Source organism: Acipenser ruthenus, chromosome 7 (genome assembly GCF_902713425.1).
Source record: "Acipenser ruthenus chromosome 7, fAciRut3.2 maternal haplotype, whole genome shotgun sequence".
In the NCBI taxonomy this organism is placed as follows: Eukaryota; Metazoa; Chordata; class Actinopteri; order Acipenseriformes; family Acipenseridae; genus Acipenser; species Acipenser ruthenus.
Window position 1 is genome coordinate 65,661,406 of NC_081195.1, and position 22,420 is coordinate 65,683,825.

The window sequence follows — 22,420 nt, forward strand, 5'->3', positions numbered from 1 at the left end:
TAAGCTACTAACAACCAAACTAGCAAGATGGGCCGAATGGCCTCCTCTTATTTGTAAATGTTCTTATGTTCTTATGTTCTTATATGGTTCCACACTATAAAGGGCTGCCTTATGTGTCACTGTGTCATAATTTCTAATAATATACACTAACGGTAACTAAAAAGTTAACTAAGAAGCTTCAAAATACATTTTCAGTAACACTTTACATTAAGTGTCCAGTGTCTATAAATTACTGTGTATTTAATAGTAGTTACTTAGACAATACATGTGTACTTACACATAATTACAATGTTATTATGCATAGTTAATTTTCAATCACTGCCGCCCTAGATAAAAAAAAACAAAACATTCTTTCTAGTTATTTACACAGAAGACGCTGTGTCAATGTTGTCTGGCTAAGGCTTATGTTATCTTGTCCGTTTCAGTCAGAAGAACCTTGGGTTTCTGAAAGTAGACTGACGTGAATGTGGTATCTGACAGGCCTATCTTTCTTTCCAATGCCAGTGAAGGTCAATTTAAAGATGAAATGAAATAAGGATCCAGCAATAGCATATACAGTGCAGCATAGCCCTTGAAAATGTACCCGGAGAGGATTATGTTTCTTAGGAAATAACTTTCCTCCTTTTCTTATCAGGCAGCAGGCCCAATATTGCATTCTGAACCAGCTCACAGTATAAGAATAAAAGACCCTGCATATTTGCGTTTGTTGTAGAAACCCCCTGCTTGTTGTAAAGAGTCTCTCCCTTCTGAATGGGTTTGTTCATAAACTCCTGGCTCTGGCGATTGTCACACCTTATGCTTTCATCTGCAGATTGCATCTTATTATTGCTTATATTACTCGTTTTGGTTCTCATCTCCATGGCAACAGCTGAATCTCTTCACCTTTAAAGAGTGTATCAGTAGGCTATAGGATTCAGGTGAAAAAAAAATACGAAAAGACGATGAACAAACTCCAAATATTTCTAAATCAAATGTAATTTTTCTAGGAGCCTTGCTGTTGATTCCAATGAGAGCGCTTAGCACCTGTGGGTTAGGAGTATTTATTAAGATAATAATGTAACTGTTTCCTCGTAATAACAGTTTATTTTCATAATATTAAGATAAGACTAGATTAATTAAAACCAGAATATTAGAACCCCAGTAGAAGCCTGTTTAACTGGATTTGCCCTAATTTGGTAGCTTTGTTCAGATTTGAACCTCTGGTCTTTTGGCTTTAATATAACCGGCCTTATAGTAACAATAGACCTGCCATGGACATTTACACTCAAGAGCAATAATTGCATAAGCCACTGAAGTAAACCACTTCTCAGACAACTCAACAGAACACATGCCAAGAACCATTCTACTGTACCTCCAGAGTGCAGTCCTTTTATTTCTTAAAGAAATGTTTAAATTGGAAGCTTGAGTCAGCGTAAAACAGGCTTTCTGCCAAGTCTGTCTACAAGATATAGGAATCATGATATTATGAGGTTATTTTTAATGTGTTCACCCAACACCACATGGTCATACATCTTTTAACTGAACAAAGCCTGTAAAATGTGATTTTAAACTTGAAGACCTAACACAGGCCTCAGAAGGATGACCAGGCATATTTTTGCAAAGTCTGAATGCAAATTTCTGAACTTAATTTTAGGACCAAATTGGTTGGAAACATAAATACTGACCGAAATGTACCTGTTCAGCAATGTAATATTCTTTGTTGGTTTCTGCCCATTACTTCTTGGGGGAAATGCTTCTGTGTTTTAGTTCTGGTAATTTTAATTTAGTAATTTTAATATTGTAACTTAAACAGCAGGTGTCAAAAAAAAAATTCAAAACAGCTATTATAATATAATGAATCTCCAATGACCCTCGCTTGCCTGTTCGCACCCTAACCCTAACCCTGTTACACATACCATTGAACACTTCAAAGCATTGCAGCAAGAGATTAAAGGTGTAATACAGTATTTATTGATATGTGTTGCTAATTGACGTTTTCTAGTTATTAGATTCACTCAGTGTAAGTGAAAGTGGATTGTTGAAGATTATGTAACCAATCCATATCAATCAATAAAAAAATAGATAATTGTGAGTGGCGTATTCACAATTTCAGAATTCTGAATTGTGAAGGCGAGAGGCATCTGGTGTATTATACACATTATTAGATTTCTGAGAGAGTTTATTTTACTAATGGCTTTATGGCCTCGTTAGATTGACCTCATAGACCTCACTAGTTAACTTGTGCCAAAGACGCAATTGATTGCTGTTGACTGAATTTCATTTTAACTGCTTTAAACCCCCGGGTAAATGAAATATTTGAGACATTTGCACATATAAACACCATAATGATGCAGAAGACGGCTCATGTTTATCCAGTAATATAAGCCCTTTCTTCTCTCATAGTAATAAAAACACACATATTAAGGACGGAGGTGATTTTAATGTGTCTTTGTGGAGCTTTACATTCGGCACAGGTGTAATCTTCTATGTTCAACATGCATTTGTCCTAAAGGCAATCTGCAAGGCTATACAATGTGTGCACATTTTTATTCATGTGCACCGTTCATGTATAGAGGAATAAGATATATTATAGGTATGAAATCAATATGTATTATGTTTAATATTTAACAATATTATTTAAGACATAACCTGACTGCGAATAAACATTTTCATATTACACCCACCCCTCGTTATATCGCCCCACACTATACTGAGGATTCGGATATATCGCGGTCCTGGAGTTGGCTCCCCATTTTTACAGTCTAACTGCACATGCCATAGCTGCAATACACATAGATAATTTCACTTAGAATTACTGTTTGTTTTAATTCGTACTGCACACCACAAACAAAAATATGCAAAACAATTAAAAACAAAGCATGAATATCGTACTGTTATCATATACACATGCATTGCACAATAACACAAAGCAAATTAAATACCTATTTTCTGAAGCGGTTTTTATTTTAGCCAACAAGGTGTTCACTTGTGGCAGCAATGCACTAACAAAAGTCACAGGGCAGTGACGTCAGCTCCCTAGCAACAAGCCTCCTATGTTGGGAATGGATTCTTTCAATGCAGCAGGTTTGTGCATTTGAGAAAGGAGAGGAAGACTCATGAAATTAATTGGAGACTGAAGTTGATGAGAAGCAATTACCCTCCAGAGTACGAATTAAAATGGTGTGCTGCTTTTTATAAGAAAAATTAGAAAAAGCTGGCAAAATGAGAAAAGGACTTATATTGGACCCTGACGCCCCCGATAAAACGAGGCAGTGGTTGTACAGTATTTGTTAGCCTATTTGTTTTTCTGTGGGTCTCTCGATATATCGCAGCCCTCTATATAGTGGATTTATATTGGACCCCGACACCCTCGATAAATCGAGTGGGTGGTGTATGACTGTTTATTAACATGAAACTGAACTTCAATAAATGAGCAATTGCATATTAATGAAATACTTTCTGTTGAGGAAAAAGGTGTAAAAAGTGTAGAAGTGGTGTAGAGTGCTCCGTCATTATTTCTCAGTTCCATAATTCATACTGTACATTCGCAGTTAGGTCATACCAATGGTAAATCATCATGTGCTATACATTACTGTGTAAGGACCCTTCACTCACCGCCCTCAATATTTCACAATTTTTGCAATTCAAAAGTCAGATATTAACAATATGGTTGTCTGCTGGTAGTATCAACAACAAAGAGTTAGGGTGATTAGAGGTAAAAGATTGATCATTGATGGCATCACATGATGACATGTGACACTAAAAGAATTGAAGTGACAGGTGCTATGACGATTGGCTGTATTCAGATACTTTGAATATCATTTTTCACAGATAATTGAAAAAGGAAAGGTTCCTTTCATTTAACCAGCACTGTTCATACGCAGTTCAAACTCCCTAAAGGGATTATATTACATTGCCTTGCTGTATCTATAAATGACCAGCAGCACAAATAGCTTTAATTATAAAGCCCAGATGAATACTTATTAGACAGATGGCATCAAATAAAAAAGTTTGTTTACAAGACTGTTGTGCCGTCAATGAAATACATACGTTGCTGCCCAGATCTCATTGCCAACAACAGGATTAACTCTCCAAATATTAATATTATCCAATCAATTGTCTGTTATAGACTATCACCCGAGCACCAAATCTGGCTAGGAATCTCAACCCCTGGTAGAGATCATTTTTACAGTGTTTTGGGGACAGACTAGGTCCTAATACATCATTGGATACATCATTGGAAATGTTGTGACAAAGAATTATTCTAAATAAATAATGGTCCGAGACACAGGAGCTGAGTTCAGAACATGGATTTGTGTTCCTGATCTCCATGTTTCCTGCTGGAAGCCTCTGTGGTTGAAATTCATCAAGCCTGGTGAAATGTGTTTTCATGCTGTCAATACGTTGTGATGTACCTGAATGTAGCGAATTCCCTTGGCTGTCAATGCATCGATGCCATTTCACACTGTGAAATCCTACAGCTATCAGTGTGCTATTTTTATGCATCGTTATTGTTTGATAGGACACTATCTGATGTTACGAGATGATACTGAAATTCATCCCTGGCTATTCAGAAACATCCTAGTGGTCACAAAGACACAACCTAACTCTGATAATTAGCAGGGGCTGCAGTATTATTTATTTATTTATTTCTTAGCAGATGCCCTTACCTAGGGGAACTTACAGTTGTATACAAAAAATACATATCAAGAATTATAGTATACAACAACATTGTATCTTCCTTTATTCAGAATAATAGAATAACACTTATCAAATACAAACATAAACACTGCAGGTTTAAAATCTCATTCGTCAAAGCTGTGAATATATAATACATGTCTGGCACCATTTTGTGCCTTTCCTCCATTTTTTATTTAAATACAAATGATGAAAAAAATAACCCTATGAGTTTGTTTTGCGGTACTATTTTTAAACACTCTGTTGGGCTACTTGCCAAAAACTGTTGGGTTTTAAATATCTTGCCAAGCGAGTAAGCTGTCATAAAGGCAAGGTCTATAGAAAAAAAGCCTTTGTCTGGAAGATATGAAGGTTTTCTTAAGGGCTTTTTCATCTTACATCTTTCCTCAACAAAGAGGCAGACATTTGATGCTAAGACAGCTGCACAAAGTAGCAACCAAAAACATAAAAACATTGTTTCTACATTCAGGATATTGAATCATTCCTTTTTTTTTAGTTTACATGTGTTTGTTTCAACAAGATGTATAGTGTTTTTATACTATTTTAGTCAAGTAAATTCATTTCAAAATAATAACATTGCTCATATAACATATTAACTGGGGAATAATTATCAGGAATTAAAGACAAATTATTAAGCATCATTAATATGATTTTTAGGGTTTTATATTTGCCAAAGAATGGCATTTCAAATTTGAGTCATGTATTGTATACCTCATTGAAAATTAGAAATCATATATTTTATACCTCATTTGAAAACCAAACTATAAAAAGTTGTTTTTAATTTCCCTGTTGATGTCTGTTATTTTAGAAGCTGTGTGCTATTAAGGGGATTCCCCTTTGTTCTTCTCTTGAATGCAGTCCTACACAACTAAAGGCTGCTGTACAGATGCATCCCTTGTTTAGCTTTGAAGACATGCATCCCACCTCTGCATTATTCAGCCCCTCATCCCACGCAACACCACCCTCATTTAATCAATAGATGAAAGTAAGAAGAAGACAAGGATGCATATTGACTCATGTATTCATTCTGTTAGAAAATCATTATGCATCAAGGTACAGTATGATCATCACACCTGCCAGCAACTGTGAAAATTGAGTCTAGATTCAATCTATATGAAAAATAATGAGTTGGCGCTTACCTGAGTCTTCTGTATTACTTTAACCACTTTGGGATTGTAATTATAAGACCTATTATTCCAAGACTGAGGCAAAGATCTTATTACTCATTACTTATTACTTATTACTCAACTGTGAACCTCTGTTTTAAGATCCTGGATACGAATCAATGTGAAAGTGAACTCTAGAAAGCGTGCAAAGAAGAGCGACCAGAATTATCTTGGGTTTAAAAGGCATGTCGTATGCAGACAGGCTAAAAGAATTGAATCTATTCAGTCTTGAACAGAGAAGACTTTATTCAAGCATTCAAAATTCTAAAAGGTATTGACAATGTCGACCCAGGGGACCACAAATGGAGATTAGATAAAGGGGCATTCAGAACAGAAAATAGGAAGCACCTTTTTACACAGAGAATTGTGAGGGTCTGGAACCTACTCCCCAGTAATGTTATTGAAGCTGACACCCTGGGATCCTTCAAGAAGCTACTTGATGAGATTCTGGGATCAATAAGCTACTAACAACCAAACAAGCAAGATGGGCCGAATGGCCTCCTCTCATTTGTAAACTTTCTTATGTTCTTAGGATTTTAAATTATTCTACAGCCAATCAGGAAACAACAGGTGATATTTGATTTTCTGATAGCGTTTTACCTCCAGCTATGCACAATCTTCCAGGCACCTCTCGGGCTACTGTTTCTACACCAGGATTAGTCTGCTGTCCACTCATTTCTGACAAAATAGTTCTAATGACAAATGTTGAGGAACTGGTCCATCCTATTATTGGCTGAATTATTTTGTGAAATTTGGGACTATGCACAAAGAAAGGTCCTGGTTTTGTTAAGATGTGTTCCTGGGTGGTGCACCTGGTACTGTAGAATATGAATACTGGTCCCTGCAGGACATGCTTACAGAAAACCCAGGGTTTCTGATGCTGTGTACGTTCTCTAAATAAATAAACAAATCAGCTAGAACAGATGGGTGTTGTCCAGACGAGGCACGCAAGAGGAAATGAAGGTCCTTTGCCGCTAATTGCACAGCTTGCTACTGATCATGAGCACTATTGGCAGGCACTGGTGAAGAGGATTCACTGGGTAGGCAGCTCTAACTCAACTTCTCCTATTGGGGGATTCTATGGAGTGTAGCCAGGATCGCTGTGAAGTATGATCTTTATAAAGTGTAGTGTTGCCATGATTTATGCACTGCATTTTGGCAAAGGGTTTTAGGTAAATCTTACTTGTAATGCACTTCCATCGCTATATAGGCCTCAAACTCCTGTTTAAAGGTTCTCGGTTAAAGAGAGCCACCCTTCCTTACTTTCAGAAAATATTAATGACATCTTTTTTTATACATTAGTTTTCTATGGCATGTGGTTCTTTCAAAACGTCACATACTTCACTGTATAGCGAATGGAAGTTCATGACAAGCACAATTTTTATGATATGATTTCTCAGCTGTAACCCACCTTTGATCCCCTAAATATGTCCAGAAAACTCCGATGTGCTCATGTGAACTGAACTGCAATTGATCGAATAGTCATTTTTGAACAGTGTTTTAATCTAATCTAGCATTGAATTGTACCTAAATGGTTACTAACTGTATGACAATCATTTATTCAAGTAATGTGTGAGATATAGAAATCTCATCCCCATATACAAATCTAAGGATTTAAAACGGATGATCTGTGATTTTGTTTTTTTTTGGTTTATTTATGACAACATTAAGCTGTATTCTGGATAGACTTGCATCCCCATGTGCTGTAGATGGCAAGATTACTCCTGGAAAGTGGTGCGATTTCTCTAGTAAATGCTGGCTCTGCCACTTCTTTAATATTCTAGATCAAATGTTTATGTACTGATAGCTTGCTGATTGAATTCCTTCCTTGTGGAGTGCTACAGTGGGGAGAATACTAATAGGAAATAAACCACTGTGGCTCTCATGTCCAAACGTACTTCAAGGACTTTGCGGATGATTTACATGCATGAACTTTCAAAGCCAGCAAACTGTGATGATGTGTACAAAAGATAGCTTTTACAATGTTTGCAACTTAAGTTTTCTAATATCTTTGTTTATTATTACCACCAGTAATGGTTTGTATTTCTGTCTGTCTGTCTGTCTTCCTGTCTATCTATCTATCTATCTGTCTACCTGTTCATCTATCTGAAAGCTTTTTGGAAATGGAAATATGTTGCTAACAGTATTGTGGTTAACTCTATTCAGACTGTCATGGTTTCAATGAAGTGACATTCATGTAGAGAACCTAACGAATGTAATGTACTGTGTATAAAGGCCATATAAAACTGCAGACCAAACACGCAGCTTGACCCACATACAGTATTATTTGTGTAGGCTGAGTCACTTCCACAACCATCCAAATGGTAATCACAAAGATTGCTTGTGTGGTTGTGGAGATTTCCCCTCATGCTTATTGTTGTGTATGATGTGCATCTGCTGTCATCTTCATTTAAGATGAGTAAACACTCTGGAGAAACGGACTGGCCTACTCATTGATACAGGCATACATGTTCTAGCAGAATCTTTCAATCTGTAGAGTCCCTGTGGCAGTGGCTGATTGTGTACAGGTGCAGGAGTGATGCAGTGCGTGATGAAACAAACAAGGAGAGTTGGAAAGGTATTTTTATTTTTCTATCCAGGTCTGGTGACCAAATAATAAGACCCTGGCAATACAAAACAATGTGTACTGCACTGAGTAAATAACAGCAGGTTGCAATACCAAATGATAAACACAAATATATCTGCCCCACAATAATACTAACACATTAGTTCACATGCAGACTGTGCCGGGATTCAAGTGAATGATTGATTAGCAAGCGAGCCCCGGTACAGCTGTAGATAAAAGGAGCACGAATCACTCACTCAGGGTGGAGTGTTCAGGGAGTGGAGAACGGCAGAGAGAATATAAAACAATTGCTACGCGTGGTGGAAGTACCAGCACAATACTTGTTTTGGGGTTTGGTGTCAGTGTTTTGTGCAGTTTCATTTTGTTCAGTGTTTTGTTTTGTGTAAACCTTGTTTAATAAATTGGTGCAGCAGCACATTCATTCAACCACAACCCTGTGTCCTGCATTTCCGGGTTTGACCTCACCCGCAAGCACCTTGCCACAGGCAGTTTCTAAAAATATGCACACACTTACACCTACAAGGTTAAAATACCATTACTGCAACATTAGATTAATCCCATGTTCATGTTTAAAGGCCGGAGACTTCAAGCCTTACTTTCATAAACAGCCATTATTTCTTAATGTCTTTTTTGTGTACATGAAATAAATTTGTATTTCGCTAAGAAGTCTGCAGTGGCAAGGGTCACCTTCCTAGGTTTCACGAAGCAATACAAATTATGATCTTGACATTTAGACAACAAAGCTATTATCTTCAGGTAATGGAACAATCAAACATGGAATGTGTGCTGTTCACATTGCCATGGGGTAAAGGATGTTGAGATGGCTTTGCCTTTGTTTTGCATCAAAGGGCATAGGTGTGAAGATTGTAAACAGAAAACACTATGATCAGGATTAAGATTATGAACAGGGTGTATTGTAATATAAAATGGAATTGTATTATTGAAGTGCCACTTTTAATCAAGCAAACAGCTTTATCACCTGCCCAAACACCACAGCACTTCTTGTTTTATTAAGCTCTTTTTGCATAATAGGCATGTCTTACAACCAGTTGTATTATACTCAGTTAAATAAGTAAACACACAAATATATACACCACAATATACCGGCCTTCCATTTTTTGTATTGTAGCACCAGAACAAAAGCTTCGCAAGTCCCACATATTGTGTAATTGGGTTCCTTTTTTCATATTTTGTAGCCATGAAAGGTGCAAGAACTGAGATTTATGGAGAAGGAACAAGGCCTTTATTAACTCCCAGAAAAGGCAGAAGATCACATGAGGTCAAAGTGCAAGCTCTCCTCACCATGTCCTATCAGAGCAACACAAACATGTAACATTAATTCTAGGGCCTTTTATAAACTCAAAATCCTGAGGCACTTCACAGGTGAAACAAGCACTAAACATGCTACTAAAAACAAACAGAGCTAGTCAGAGTGATTTCAATTTGATACATTGACTCTCCTGACTTCCACAGTAAGGTGACCATAGTTCATGAAACATACATTTTTGACAGGGACGCAGGAGCAAACCTCGAACCTTGACCATTGAGAATCTTAAGGGTACTGTTGTAATGGCCAAGATCCATTGGGCCACAGGCAACCAATACAGACTACATAGATCATGTATCAAACCCAGCAGGAGGTGGAGCAGAACAGTCAATCAACAGGAATAGAATAGAGTAGAATCAACAGTTTGTATTGGATTATTCCTGATGCAATCTGATCTATAGGCTCCTATCTGTAGGAGGCTAAATCTATGATAAGAGTAATGAAAAACAAGTCATCTATTCATCATGCACATTTCAGCAAAGATCTGTCACAGGTTTTCATGTTCCTTTACGTGCAATTGCTTCATATGGAATATTATATCCTGAATGGTTATTTCGTTTCCAATTTTACCCTGAATCAGCCTGCCTTATGTGGTCATAAGGAGGTGCTCTCCAATTCATCTGTCAATTAGATGTCTGGGTTTATATCTTTTCTTCTTGCTTCCTTGGAATACCTTGCTTATAGTACATCGTGAATTACAGTGTCATTTTAGTCAATTCTTCCAATGATATATGCATTACTGTTGGTAAACCATGTTTAATAATTCAGGATGCTTCCAGTATTCTTTCATTTGTATTCTACACAGCTGTGATCTGATCATTTTTAAATCAAATTGTCTTTTTAATTGTTAAATGTAATATAATGTATGCCATGATTTGTAATTATGCCTACTGGGCTTATTTATTAGGAGCACCACCCCCTAACAATAACTGGAAACTATTTCCATAACACAGACACAACTTGATTTCTGCTAGGTCTATTCTGAACTAATTAGAATATGCTTACTCTTTCAATTCACCAAATCAAGTTACCAGCTAAGTTATTAATTTGTGCTTCTTCAAAGTTTGTGTTGCGTTTCCTTGGCATACAGAAACACTTCATCATTCAAATAAGATCCATCCTGTATTCATGCTCTCACTATGGACCACCAGAATTGTTAATTATGGCACTAAAGTGTTCATATTTCAAGATTCATTTGTATTCCTCCATTCTTTTAGGGAAGGAGATACACATCAAACTCATAGCCAGCAGAATAATTATACTTCCAAATAAAAAGGCTGAGTCATAACTGAGCTGCCTGGGGGATCGCTGGCAAAGTATAGCACCGTCTTTAGACAAAAAAGACACAAAATGCAAAGTCAATTAAAATCATCAGACATAAAAGGCTGTTACCATAATGGCCTGATATTCCTTAGACTCCATTCTATAGTTTCATTTGTGAAAACAGTAATGGAGTAAACTAAGGTGGGTTCTCATTTATTAATAAAGATAAGAGGTTTATACAAAACTCGATACAGACCATTATTTATTTAACCTCAATGGTTCCTTTTGAGACTGTACTCCCCTTAGTAAAACACAATGAGACAGTAGCAGCGACAAACATGCTGCCAGAACACACTATCTTACAAACAACTTTTTCGTTACTGTAGTGCTATAATCTGCAGTTATCCTGTCCTATTCAAAGCTTTCATAAAGGAATGACTCATCTTCCTTTTTAGTAGTCTCATAACATTCACAACTCATCAAGTGCTGCATTTCTAACTCAACCCAAGCCTGCATCTTCAATATATTTTGTAGGTTTGGAATATTGTTCTAAAGATATCAAAAGTGTAGCACTTTACATCAAGTGTCTCGAATTACTGTGTATTGACATAGTAGTTACTTAGTAAATACATGTGTACTTACACATAATTATAATGTTATTAATCATAGTTACAATGTACTTAATGTGTACATCTTTTTTACACAACATATATACGTACACAATTGTATCAGAAAAGGGTTAGGGTTAGGTTTAGGGGGATTAGGGATAGGGATAGTGTTAGGGTTAAGGTTATATTGTGCAAAAAGATTTACACATTAAATACATTGTAACTATGCATAATAATATTGTAATGTTATTAACCCTAACCTTCACCCTGACCGTTTTCTGATACAATTGTGTACTTATATATGTTGTGCAAAAAGATGTACACATGAAGTACATTGTAACGATGTCTAATAACATTGTAATTATGTGTAAATACACATGTATAAGTGACTACAATGTCAATATACAGTAATTAGAGAGACGTAATGTAAAGTGTTACCCCATTATACTAGCACTGTATTGCCCAAAAGAAAGCCTAGGCAAACCAGTATCATACTGGCGCAGTATACTGCTATATGGTACCATGGTTGGAATTATTAAACAAGGATTAATTCTTTTTACCACTATGCTTTAATGCTGATGCACGTTTATTTATTTTGTTAATGCATTTCTTTTTATTGAGCATGAAGTACCTATATGCATGAATTACAGTAATATATTTACTGAACATATTTAGACAATCGCTGCGAAAATAATGGAGACGATAAGGCAGATGTTTGCATGAAACACCTACCAGAACCATGATTTAAGCCTAGCATGAGATACTTGACTCAGACCTTATCATTTATTTGATCTGAACCTCCACTGACTGGTGTAAATGGGTGTATATGATAAATTCAGACTGGTAGTTTATGTTTATGACATCAGCATTTCCTACTCTCCCACTTTATGTATCCCTTGCTGGGTAAAAATGTGTTTAAATAGATGTGCTTACACAAGCGATTGATTAAAACATGACAACGCCCCTGAGATGTATGATTATTACACAACCGTGCACACCCTGTCATGGTTTATTGTTTACTTACGACTATACAGTAAAAAAATCATTAACGTTATGTTTTTGAGTCAATTATTTCTTTTTTTTTATTTTGTTAGTTGCTGTACTTTTAAAACTTAACAGGGACAATTGAACAAATAATATAATACATTCAAACACTGAACCACAATTTCTAGAAACAAACGCTATACCTGATCTTATTCTTTTTATTAAGAAAAAATATACAAATGGGGTTTTTGAGAACAATAACCAAACCCCCCGGGGAGCACAATGTTAGGGGAATGTCATCTGTGATTGAATGTCTTTTAAACATCAGATCAAATAGATTTGTTATAAAGTGTGTGATGTGTTATTATAGACATGGCCATAGGTTAAAAAATGTAGCAGTGAAACAGCTTGTATTAATGGCCTATTCAGTAATAAGCATTTACAGTATTGCCAACGTGACAAAGACAGAAAATGAGATACGTCTTTCTCAAAAAGGGACAACCTGTTTCATAATTCTAGTTTAACAGGTTAACGGTTAATAAACAAAGTATACATTTTTAAATAAAGCTCAATAATTGCCACATTATTATAAAAATATAAGGTCATTGATTGGGGGGAGGGGTTATAGTCATCACCTAGCCCAAATATTCTTTTCATTATCTGCCTTGTTTAGTTATTTTAATAAAAGGTGTGTTCAATAGGTGTTGGTGGTGCTTGGGGTTTAACAGCTGACAGAGCCTTGTAGATAGGTGACAATCTGAACTACCTTGGGTATTTACAGGACCGAACCCCTTCCCTTCATTGCGTATATGCAATTCCACAACTGTGCAACACACTAATGAAATCTATGATTTGCCACAACTGAGCAATCTCCTACCTAAGAGGCGGTTTCTGTGGGCTGTAGCCCATTTACCGTTGGTGGAGGTTTCAAATGCTTTATTTAACCAGGTAGGACCAACTGAGAGCTGGTTATCATTTGCAGTTTATTGTTTCCAGTTTTAGCTGACCTGGATTTAGGTGGAAGCTGGTAAGTAATGCAATGCAGGATATTCTGCTGAGCAGTTTAGCAAAACGACACCGAACCAATGTAAATTTTAATTTGACATTCAGACTTGTGAGATACACTTAATGGCATTCAATGTAATATGTATTTCCTTTTTTTCACTTCTCTTGATTCCATTTCTGCAGAGCATCAATGTCTGAGATTGTTCTTACCTTTGTCTTTCTTCTCTTCCAGTTTATCGCCTTCGCCTCCTTGTTCTTCATCCTCGCCTCAATCACCACCTTTTGTCTGGAGACCCACGAGGCTTTTAATACTATTATAAACAAAACAGAATTGATAAGGAACGACAGTCTATCTGATCAGAATGCACAGTATGAGATTGTAACAGACCCCGCTCTGACTTATGTAGAAGGCATCTGCGTACTGTGGTTTACTCTTGAGTTTCTGGTGCGTGTCGCATTCTGCCCTGACAAGCTTGAATTTGTTAAAAACCTCCTGAACATTATTGACTGTGTGGCAATCTTGCCGTTTTACCTGGAAATGGCTCTGAGCGGACTTTCATCCAAAGCTGCTAAAGATGCTCTTGGCTTCCTTAGGGTTGTTAGGTTTGTCAGGATTCTACGAATCTTTAAGCTAACCCGTCATTTTGTAGGACTACGAGTGCTTGGGCACACCCTGAAAGCTAGCACCAATGAATTTTTGTTGCTCATCATATTTTTAGCTCTGGGAGTGTTAATATTTGCCACCATGATCTATTATGCTGAAAGATTAGGAGCAAGTCCCAATGACCCAACTGCCAGCGACCACACACAGTTCAAAAATATTCCTATTGGATTCTGGTGGGCAGTTGTCACCATGACCACACTTGGGTATGGTGACATGTATCCTCAGACTTGGTCGGGCATGTTGGTGGGCGCTCTGTGTGCGTTGTCTGGGGTGCTCACAATAGCCATGCCTGTGCCCGTCATTGTCAATAACTTTGGAATGTACTACTCACTAGCCATGGCCAAGCAGAAGCTTCCACGGAAGAGAAAGAAGTACATACCTCAAGCTCCTCAAGGTGGCTCCCCTACACTCTGCAAGACTGACCTGGACATGCCTTGCAATAGCACCCACAGTGATGCTTGTCATGCCAGGGAGAACAGGCTGATGGAACACCACAGATCAGGTATGGGAGCATGTGGATTTGTTCAGCAAACGATGACTATATAGACCTACCTTGTTCTTTAGAATCAACACAATGTGCTATTTTTACCGAAAGACTTGATTACAGAAGCCACAGTTCCATGCAGTGCATTTTCATTCCTTGGTTTCCAAGGAAACCGGCAGAATGAACACGTACACCACAAGCATACGAGATATAGTGAAATGATGAAATCAAGCCTCAGGACGAGGGAAATGGTTGGTAAAAATAGCAGCCCTTATAGGCAGGTGCTGTGGGGAATATATTGTGTCTGTTTCTAGATCATTTCTAGTCATTCACCTCCAATGCACTTACTGTCCTTGCATTCTACAAGTAGTTGTCTATATAGTTCAACCTACTTTGCTTTTTTATGAATGGAATGTGCATGTTGTCCCTTTGCCTATGTGCTTATTTTAAAATTGCATGTGAATGTGCTTGGTGGCAAAATGTATTGTTTTGTTGTGATGTGTTGACAGTGCAGTTCAGCATGGTGTGTAATCAAACACAAGCGCCTAGCCATATGAATAAATATGCATATGCCTAACTGTACAATACCATTATTTATATGGGAGTTTTGCATCCTATGGGTCTATTAAATTATTTTAAACAGTACTGGATACAAATACTGTTGTCCTTTAATTCCAATGTTTGACATCTTTCCACTGTATTGTTTTTTTTTATTGTATTAGGTGCTGATAATAAGGGGGTGAAAGAGTCACAAGCAGGATGGATTCAAATGGGGTTAAAGCTATATTTAGATCCACTGCTATTTAGAAGATGAAATCCCAATGCCTTATTAAAAAAAAAATAAGAAGAAATAACAAAAGGCACTAAACACCCTTAAGTGATCCAAATCTGGATAATGCTTAGGTCAAGGACTCCAGCACCCAGAACATGTCTCATATGCAAATATATGCACAAATAGCGCAGACTAAAATGTGTATATTTACTTTTGTAACCCAGCTTGTTATCCCGTTGCATTCTCCCTCTTGACAGTGTTAGTTCGATGTTGGTGTTTGATGTTGTTTCGGTGTACAGTGATTACACAGCTCTCTACAGCTCATTGTAAGTATAATTTACGACTGTCTATAAATGGCGTGGTGCTTTGACCGGTGTTGTCAGGTGAAGCCAGTGGAGGAAGTGACCTGCCTTTGTCACCTGACGAAAGGCTCCCAATCAGGCGGTCTAGCACCAGAGATGACAACAGAAGAGGGGGAACATGTTTCTTACTGACAACAAGCGAGTACACGTGTTCTACAGGTGGAGGGATCAGGAAAGGTATGGATGTATTTCACTAGATAAAGGCTACATAGATGTGCCCGGAAGACTGCCACAGCTTAAAGCTAGATCAATCAGTTTAGTCCCTTGAGATATCCCTCCAAATTCCATTATCATGCCACATTGTATTTTGTATGAAAAAAGAAAAGAAAACAAGGGTAACACTTTATTTTTAAGTTCTGTTTTTTGATTTGAAATTATGCCTTCATTACGAATACATTAATAAATAGTTTAATAGAAACAGATATTATCTGTACATAATAATTAATTGCCAAATATTTTTTGGGGGGGATAACTAAACTTTTTGAAGGTTATTTCAGGTTTAACATTAAGAGTATGGTAGGTCTTGTGCTGTACTCTGCAACGTTTATCCTTAATGAATATTGCAGTCCTTTTAAGAAATGTTAGGATTACTCTACACTTCTGTCTACTTTTTAATTATTAAAACTTTTTTGTAATCATGAGGAAGTGCCCCTTAAGGTCATTCCAAGTATTTTAAACTTTTCTGTTGATTACATGTTCATTGCTTTTAGCATTCCATTAAAGATGCACTACATTGCAGAATATTTAATGTACAGCACTTGTACATTAGTGGAAATATGTGAACACTGTTTCGTGAGAAATTAATGTGAGAGATTCACTTGTGAAAGAATCAATGAGCCTGAAGTTAAATAGCAATTAATCATGAAATTAATCTCATTTGTAGTTAAGTTTTAATTACAGTACATATATCTGATTCCATTAAATCCTTTGCTAATTACTTAGCATCGAGGTATAATTGTATATACACCTAGTTATCAAAATCCTGTGTTCTCAGTGGTTTAAAGAAAACTTCTTTGCACACATCATCAAATCCTTGGTTGAGTACAGGGCTCAAAGTGGACAATAAAGTGCTCATCATCGCCAGCCTTTTGTAATGTTTTTTAGGGATTAATTTACAAATATCACTGGTTATGCAGGTGAGTAACCTTGCCTGGGTGTGTTCCCCACACACCAATACAAATGCGCTGGGCACTCGTTATTTGAAACAAGCAGGTGGAAAAAAGCATGGCTGGATCAGCCCTGATAATTTCATTTGTACATGCACAAACAAGGCAGACATTTGAACATGCAAGGAAAATGCACCACTTTGAGCTCTGGGAGAATGCCAGGCAATTTGATATTTTTGTAACAAATATACATATAAATACAATATAATAAATACATTTTAGTTCCATCCATCATAATGCATGCCAAGATTTGAATGAAACCGTGTTGTGCTGTTTTTATAGAAGAAAGCAGAACATGATGAGGCGTGCTGCTCTATGAGTCTTGATACACAGGGTGACTAAGCGCTTGACACCTGCAGTGAACCCTTATCACACCAATGCATCTGTTTACACGACTCACTAACGATATATAAGGCAACTGCATCAAAGTAAGACATTAAGTACAATGGCCACAATTTGAAACTCTTCTTCAAAACTGTGCAGAGTCCTCACAGAACTTCACGTAAGCTGTGCAGTCCTCACAGAACTTCACGTGCTCCTTTCCCTGTCAAACACACATATTTTGTCACATGACTGTTGTGTGTTACAGTAACATTCTGCCATGAATATTAAGCTGCTATGCTGTATTTCGGGGGAATAGGTTGTGTTCCCCACATGTGACAAGCAAGCAGTTTCCTTCTATATCAATAAGTTTTGCGCCTCATTAAAACCATACTCACAGAAATTATGAATGAGCTGATCTTAATTATTTGTGAGGCCGGGAGGAGTAAATTTGAAAAAAGCCCATTTCTAATTTGTGTTCTTTCTTTTCTTGTCTACTAGAACTGTCCTTTAAAATAAAGTGTTACTGAAAAAAGGGGGAAAATACAATAGGTATATATATTTTTTTCATTTCATAAACTTTTCATGGTTATCTTAATTTACATAAGAACTTTCCGCTGAGAACAGCTACACTCCATGTTGCTTTTTACTATCAATATGGCCAGTGCTGTTTATGCAATCTGTGAAATGCAAGCAGACAGAGAACAGGACATACCTATCCATCTATATATATATATATATATACTCTGAAACATATATTGTTATTTTTTTCTAGCGCTTTCCAGAACTTGGCAGTCCACTTGTCATATCGGCTGCATTCAGCATAAACACAGGATTAAATGCAGCTGTCAGAAACAAGAAATTAAAACCATTTACAGAAGCATTGATCAATGAAACTAGGCAACAGCGCTGCCATTCTGTATGCTTACTATATTTACGCATATAGAACAGTGCAATGCTATGGGGGAGCCCTTATAAAAGTTAACTGGGCTATACCATGGTAAAAGTGTAGTGCAATTGTGGTAGTGAAGGACTGCTAATCAAGGGTTTGCAATCCATTGTCTTACCTCTTATAAGCACTAGCATCATTATAACTGGTCACCCTTTTCCTTATGTTAAAAATATGAGGAAAACGTGAACAGTTAAAATGTTGCTGCTGCTCCTGGTTCCTACTCACTTCCTGTCTTCAGTGTCACATTGATGGCCTTGCAGGGTGCAAAGGTCTTAATATCCTTAAAAGTAAAACAGAACACCAAAAGATACTCAACAAGAAAAGGATGACAAGTGATAAAATTGCAAATGCCAATAATACCTAACAAAATGGATTTGAAATCCTTGTTTTGCACTCCTTTAACCATGAGATACATACTACAGTAAACTGCAAAATGACCATACCATACTTTTACAATGTAGCATATGTTCTTGGAGTCTTTTTGTATGAACTGATAAACAGATATGCTTGATTTTAGGTTCCATAACACTGTAAATCTCTCATAATGTAATATCATTTGGAATTTAAACTCTCCCTATAAAGGTACAAGTACACTATTAGAATGTAGCTGTGAAATAAAGATTGTAAACTAAATTGTATGTTATCCATTTGACCTACTGTATAGTTGAAATTGTATCTCAAAGACTTTCCAATATTATAGATCCCCTTGAGTTCACCAGATAGGTACAATTGTACTGAATATGGATGCTGCTTTATAAAAGAACAAGGCTAAATGTGCCTGGAATATTTTAAAGTTACATTCTGTAGATGTGATGCTTTAAGAATCTATTTAAATGGTCATTTACAAGTGCATTGAAAGTTCTTATGTAAATAGGGGTCTAAATAGCCAATGCTATTGTTGCTTGCAAATAATTATATTTTTATATGTATTTTGTTTTTAAGGTAAATTCCTATAAGAGACAAAATACACTATTTAATCATAGAGCCATAATTGTAATGTCATGTTTGCTTACTGATTTTAAGAAATACCTACATTATTATTATTATTATTATTATTATTATTATTATTATTATTATTATTATTATTATTATAAAACAGAATTTTAGTATGTTTTGAAATGAATGCAACAAATAATTTATCAATGAATGGAACTGTTAGTAATATATTGTTTTGTGTCCATTAATTAATGCACAGAATTAACCAACTAAGATACAGGTATGCTGTTATTGAATGAAACTGGAAATTTCATTAAAGATTATTAAAACTGTTTATTACAACTGTTAAATATCTTGAAATTATTATTTCTACTATGTTTGGGTTAAGAACATTAACCGGAAAGCTAATATCTCTCTAATTGCATGTTAATTAATGGGCACATTATATATATATATATATATATATATATATATATATATATATATATATATATATATATAAACATTAACCGGTGTGTTTCTGGATAGATGCATGAAGGAAAGTCTTGCACTGTTTGTCTTGTGTCTTGTTTAATTTCTTAGGCTGACTCAAACTTATTGTCTTGTGCGTTTTCTTGCATTAAGGATATGAAAAATCCAGAAGCTTAAACAACATAGCTGGCTTGGCTAGCAATGCTCTGATGCTGTCTCCAGTAACTTCACCCTACAGCTCACCCTGTCCTTTGAGACGATCTCGATCTCCCATTCCATCAATCTTGTAAAACGAGGCTGCAGCAGTGGGTCCAGTAGAATCCAATTCCAAGTATTGTAACTGCATAAAGGAAGTCATTACATGTAGTATTAAATCTAGCCACTAGTACAGTAGTTTAACTTAAATTGTGCATGAGGTAAACTGTAAATAGTAGGCAAGAGGTACTTTGTTAACAGAAGATCCCTACTGTATATCTTTGACTTTTAACATTATTAAACATTGTGCATCCCCTTTTTAAACTAATTGTCCTGCATTACTTCTGGCAATACAAGGACATTTAGTGGATCTCTTTGGCCAGTATGCTGAATAACACATGTATTATATTAGTGAGAATATATAGATATATACATATATAAAAACAAAGAAAATATGTGCTTCCAAATGATATCACTTTTTTGGACCTCTTCATCCCTGTGACTTTTATCCATTCTGAAGATGTGTGGACCCCTGTCTTGATCACACACTCACACATATACACAAACCTTCAAAAATATTTTTTGCATGGATCATACTGTCTCATCGTCTGAAAGCAATGTTGCTAAATTTGCTGGGACGCAGATGGCACTGACTATGTGTGTGCGCCTTGTACCATTCGCTGACACAAATGCATCAGCCAACTTGTTTCTGCATGTGCCAATATATTGTGCTGGTTGCTGCCTGGTATGCTGTACAAACTGGAGTTTCGACTAGCAGGCTCCCAAACTGAGTGTCTTCGGTTGTTTATACACGCAGATAACTGCAAAGAGGTTGTCATTACTGGGTACACACAAGCAGAGGCCAGCTCTCTTTCTTAATGGCTTCGGGAAGGCACAAGCGTGACAGAAAGGTAACACTGACATAACGGCTGGCATTTTATAAAAAACTAAATGTTTCAACAATTCAACACTCACCTTAAAACAGCCCTAAAAGAACAAGTAGTATCTCCTTGCAGTGCATGCTTTACATTGTTCACCAGCCATATAGAATATATAAACATAGAACATACATAATTAAATGTTGCCACACTTGCTGAATTACCCCTTTTGTTATGGTGAGGATTTACATTTTAAGTAAAAAAACACTAAAATCTATCTATCTATCTATCTATCTATCTATCTATCTATCTATCTATCTATCTATTATACAGTATAATATATGTTAATGTTAAACTATATGATAGTTGCTGTATATAGTTCTAATTCTATAGCATGAATTTGCATGTCTAAATCCTTGTAAAATATACAGTCTATGATTCAAAATGAACATTTCTGATATTTAGAGATGTGTATTGTTAACATGTTGTTGGCATCTTCAATAGAGATATTTATTTTAAAAAAAGGCTGTTAGCTATTAATATTACATTGGTGCTGATGTTATTGACTGCAGTGTTGTACAGCATTTATCATTGACGTGAACAGCTGTCACAATGGACATTGGGTTTGAACCACAACCAGGGAGGTTCTGGAAACTGACTTCTGCTTGAGAAAGAAAGGTTGCGTGTGAGCGGATCTCGCCAGATGGTCACCAGAAATGTGGATGGATTGAGCAAAACCCAAAAGAGTGAAACACACACAATGATAAACCATGAAGCTGCTGCTCAATGGAAAAACCATGCAAACTAAATGGACACATCTTGATATAATGACCTAGCACATGAGCTATTGATGTCTGTCTTCTGTGTTCTGAGGCCAGCGGGGTTCAGTCTTCACTGATAATTTGTGATAGAACCACATCTTACTGTATTATTCATGAAATCCCTGCAATAAATCTACGCTGTAGTGCTGTAGATGTATATGAACGGCACACAATTATAAAGAGAAAAAAAAGAGTGCTAATCTTAATAAATGTGACATCTGGTCATCAATCCTTTTTTATTTATTTGGTATTTTTGTGAAGTCATTGTTTTTTTCTTTGAGTTGCTTTTCTCCATTACCTCAAACTCAGCAGATTTATACATATATAGTATAATAATAATAATAATAATAATAATAATAATAATAATAATAATAATAATAATAATAATAATAATAATAATAAAACATGCTTTAATTAGTATCTAGACATGTATATTTTGAAAAATAAAATATTCTCACATCTCAAATAAATATACTCCCCAGTAATGTTGTTGAAGCTGACACCCTAGGATCCTTTAAGAAGCTGTTTGATGAGATTCTAGGATCAATAAGCTACTAACAACCAAACGAGCAAGATGGGCTGAATGGCCTCCTCTCGTTTGTAAACTTTCTTATGTTCTTCTTATGTTCTTATACTATATATATATATATATATATATATATATATATATATATATATATATATATATATATATATATATATATATATATATATATATATATATATATATATATATATATATATATATATATATATAATATGAAAAAGGAAAACTGCTGTG

At 36.0% G+C, this 22,420-nt stretch overlaps 1 protein-coding gene across 5 annotated transcripts in view; it reads left to right on the forward strand.

Annotated features, from left to right (window-relative positions):
• Positions 1 to 21,882, forward strand: part of LOC117415809 (potassium voltage-gated channel subfamily C member 2-like) — a 48,801-nt gene extending 26,919 nt beyond the window's left edge. The window contains exons 2-5 of one of the 5 annotated variants that reach the window (XM_034026637.3): positions 13,850 to 14,783; positions 15,921 to 16,076; positions 17,888 to 17,938; positions 19,899 to 20,024. In XM_034026637.3, the coding sequence (XP_033882528.1) occupies positions 13,850 to 14,783; positions 15,921 to 16,076; positions 17,888 to 17,916 (1,119 nt within the window). In that variant the 3' untranslated portion in view covers positions 17,917 to 17,938; positions 19,899 to 20,024. Of the gene's footprint in view, positions 1 to 13,849; positions 14,784 to 15,920; positions 16,077 to 17,887; positions 17,939 to 18,161; positions 19,710 to 19,898 lie in introns of those variants that run through there. The other 4 variants (XM_034026634.3, XM_059027629.1, XM_034026633.3 and 1 more) reach the window with 4 other exon arrangements.
• Positions 21,883 to 22,420: the final 538 nt, after the last annotated feature.